This window comes from Nannospalax galili, unplaced genomic scaffold (assembly GCF_000622305.1).
Source record: "Nannospalax galili isolate Female #2095 unplaced genomic scaffold, S.galili_v1.0 scaffold1382, whole genome shotgun sequence".
Taxonomy (NCBI): domain Eukaryota; kingdom Metazoa; phylum Chordata; class Mammalia; order Rodentia; family Spalacidae; genus Nannospalax; species Nannospalax galili.
The window spans coordinates 487,439-490,230 of NW_008348397.1; the positions used below are offsets into that span (position 1 = coordinate 487,439).

General features: G+C 57.9%; 1 protein-coding gene across 2 annotated transcripts in view; it reads left to right on the forward strand.

The window, feature by feature from the left end:
• The first annotated feature begins 1,087 nt into the window (after nucleotides 1-1,087).
• Mllt6 (MLLT6, PHD finger containing) overlaps nucleotides 1,088-2,792 on the forward strand; it is a 24,739-nt gene continuing 23,034 nt past the window's right edge. For both annotated transcript variants that reach the window (XM_029569437.1, XM_029569438.1), the window contains exon 1: nucleotides 1,088-1,325. In XM_029569437.1, coding sequence (XP_029425297.1) covers nucleotides 1,148-1,325 — 178 coding nt within the window. In that variant the 5' untranslated portion in view covers nucleotides 1,088-1,147. The remainder of the gene's footprint in view (nucleotides 1,326-2,792) is intronic.

The window sequence follows — 2,792 nt, forward strand, 5'->3', positions numbered from 1 at the left end:
TCGGCCCCAGTCCCTTTGCCGCGTCCCGCAAGGCGGGCGGAGATGCGGGAGCCGGAAAGTGTAGCCCGCCTGGGGCGCTTCGCGGGACCGAAAGAGTGCTGCAGCTGGATCGAGCACCCACTGTGTGCCTTAGCTCTTTTCCAAAGTGCTTTGGGTCCCCGCCGCAGGGTAACTCCCCATCCCAGAGAGTTGAATTCGCTCATCTAAAGTTGCACGGCCAGAATGTGTGTGACACCTCAAGTCAGTTATCAGTCACTCCACCAAGAGCAGGATGAACTTGAACCATTTGTTGGTCAAGACCTGCTCTGGCTTGGTTTTTGTAGATCGGCACATACTGGACATTCAGGAAAATGATGGAAGCTAACGTAGGAGCCGGACAGCTCTGCTCCGGGTACCCGCTGCGAACTCAGCGCAGCCTGCAGCGGGTTCCCCGGGATAGCGGACGCGAACCTCGATAGGAATACGCGTGGAGGAGAGGCCGGCATCCCAGTTTGCACAGGCAGGACACGTGGTGTCAAAGTCCTAGCCCAGGACAAGACTGGGTTCAAACTCTGGCTCGGCAGCTTTCAGGCCGAGTGCCTATAAACACGCTACTTAACCCATGGCGAACTCGGTTGCACTGTCCGCCCACCCACCCACCTACCTAAGTGATTGAGAACGAACCTAGGATCCTAAAACATTAAGCGCATAAATGTCTCCCAGCCATCCCTCAGGCTTTGGAGGCACTCTGGACACTAGCCCGACTCTAGGCAGAGGCTTTCCGTCCCCTGCCCAGATCACCCATCCCTGGCATAACCCCTGTCTGGCGAAACCCGAAACTGCGGCCACCTCGACAATGAAGGGTTCCAAAAGCAAGTACTCCGATCATTTGAAATTAGCCCATGGTTGGAGTTGACATTTTCATGCTACAATCGCGCTAAAATTGTTTTGCAATTTTATTCCTGGTGTAGAAAAAGTAATTCGTTAGAAACTCCAAGTTTTTCTTCACTGAGTCTTAATTTACCGTGTGAGCAATGCTCACAAACCAGAGCAAGAAACGCCCACAGAACATTCCTAGCCAGGATCCCGGCCCTCGACCATTCCCTGCCTCAGAAGCCGCAAGCCAGGCTGCCCCACGTTCGCCCAGTCCTCCCAGGGTCCACGCAAGATGGAACAGAGTCGGAGGTTGCAGCTCAGAATTCAGTTTTGCAGACGTCCCCAGGCTCCCGCCCGGACTCGGATTAAGGGAGTAAATCCCCGATGCCACAGACCAGGTCAAGGACAAGTTCTCCCCCGCCCGGCTCCCCCATCCTGGGCGGGGATTCACCCCCCTTCCGGGATGAAAGGTACTAAAGAGACACGGAGGGGGGAGCAGCGGGCCCTTGCCCCTTGATGTTCCGGTTGAACAGGTGCTGGTGAAAAGGAGGCGGACCCGGCGGAAGAGTCGGCCTTGGGGCAGTGCACTGAAGGGGAAGCGGCCCCCTCCACCCTCAGTACCCTGCCCTCCTTCCCCTCTCCTCTCTCTGCCCCTCCCCCTCAGGAAGCGTTCCCGGCGGAGAGGTCTTTGAAGTGCGGCTGAAGCCCCCGGGGCAGCCTTCTTCCCGCAGACACTCAACCTCCCGCTGGGAGGGGATTTGACCTTTGGTCCCTGCTGGGGCGCCGTCCCGGTCCCCCCAAGTTACAAAGTAGAAAGGAGGGGGAGGTCAGACTTCATACCCACGGCCTATACCAGGCGCGCGCGTGCTTGTGTGTGTAGTATTTGGGCTTCCTGCTCCCCAACGAGGTCAGACCCAATTTCGGGGACTTTAATCCCCTGGAGTGCGGTCGTGAATGCCCTGAAGTCAAGCGGGATTGTAGTTTAGCGATCGCCTCGAGGTTGCAATCTCCAATTCTCATGGGTCTCCAGGCGCGCCAAACTGCGGGAGGTGGAGTTTGGGGTCTCCGGGAGATCAGGTGGTGGGACTTGGAGGAAGCTGAGAAGCTCAACGGGGACCTAGACCTTTAGTGTCTAGAAGCTCCCCGAGGGCAGGAATATTCAGTCCCGCGGTGAGCAAATACTTAGCATTCGATAAATATATGTGCGGGGCATAGTGGTGCAAGCCTTTAGTTCGTTCTATCACTTGGGTGGCCTAAGCTGGAGGATCTGGAGTTCAAGGTCATCCTTGGCTACATAGTAAATTCGAGGCCAGCTAGAGCTACAGGAGATCCAGTCTCAAACAAAAACGGTAATTATGTGTTGATTAAATAAGTTTGTATATGAGACTCTCTACCCTACAGTGTGGCCTCCGACGACAGTGCCCTTGAGAGGCGACCATCCAAAGAGTCGCCCCACCCCAGAACGTGCGCTGGTGAACTGTCCATCTCAACCCCAGTTCATTGTAGGGCCCCTGGTTTCCAGACGCACAATTTCCCTGGGATGGAAGAACACACTCAAGAGACTTAGTCCGGAGTGGAGTTGCTTGGGGAAGGGAGGCCCAGAGAGTGGCACCCGGAGCACGGTTCGGGAGCGACCCATCCTGAGTCCTAAATTGAAAAAGACGGAAAAGCTGCACCGAGCGCACCAACGAAAAACTCCCTACCAAGCCAGGCTTCGTTCTGTGAACCTAAGACTTTACCCGGCGGCAGGCGGGCCGGGAGCGAGCAAGCCAGCGGAGGCGCGCGGCCATGGCTGCCGCGGCCGGGCAGGGGGGCCGAGGGGGCGGCGCGTGAGCGGCGGCGCGGGGCGGGCGGGCGTCCGCGATATGCCACTCGGCGCCTCCCCCGCCGGGCCTGGGCTACGCGGAGGCCGGGCGGCCTTGGTAGCCGGTGAACGG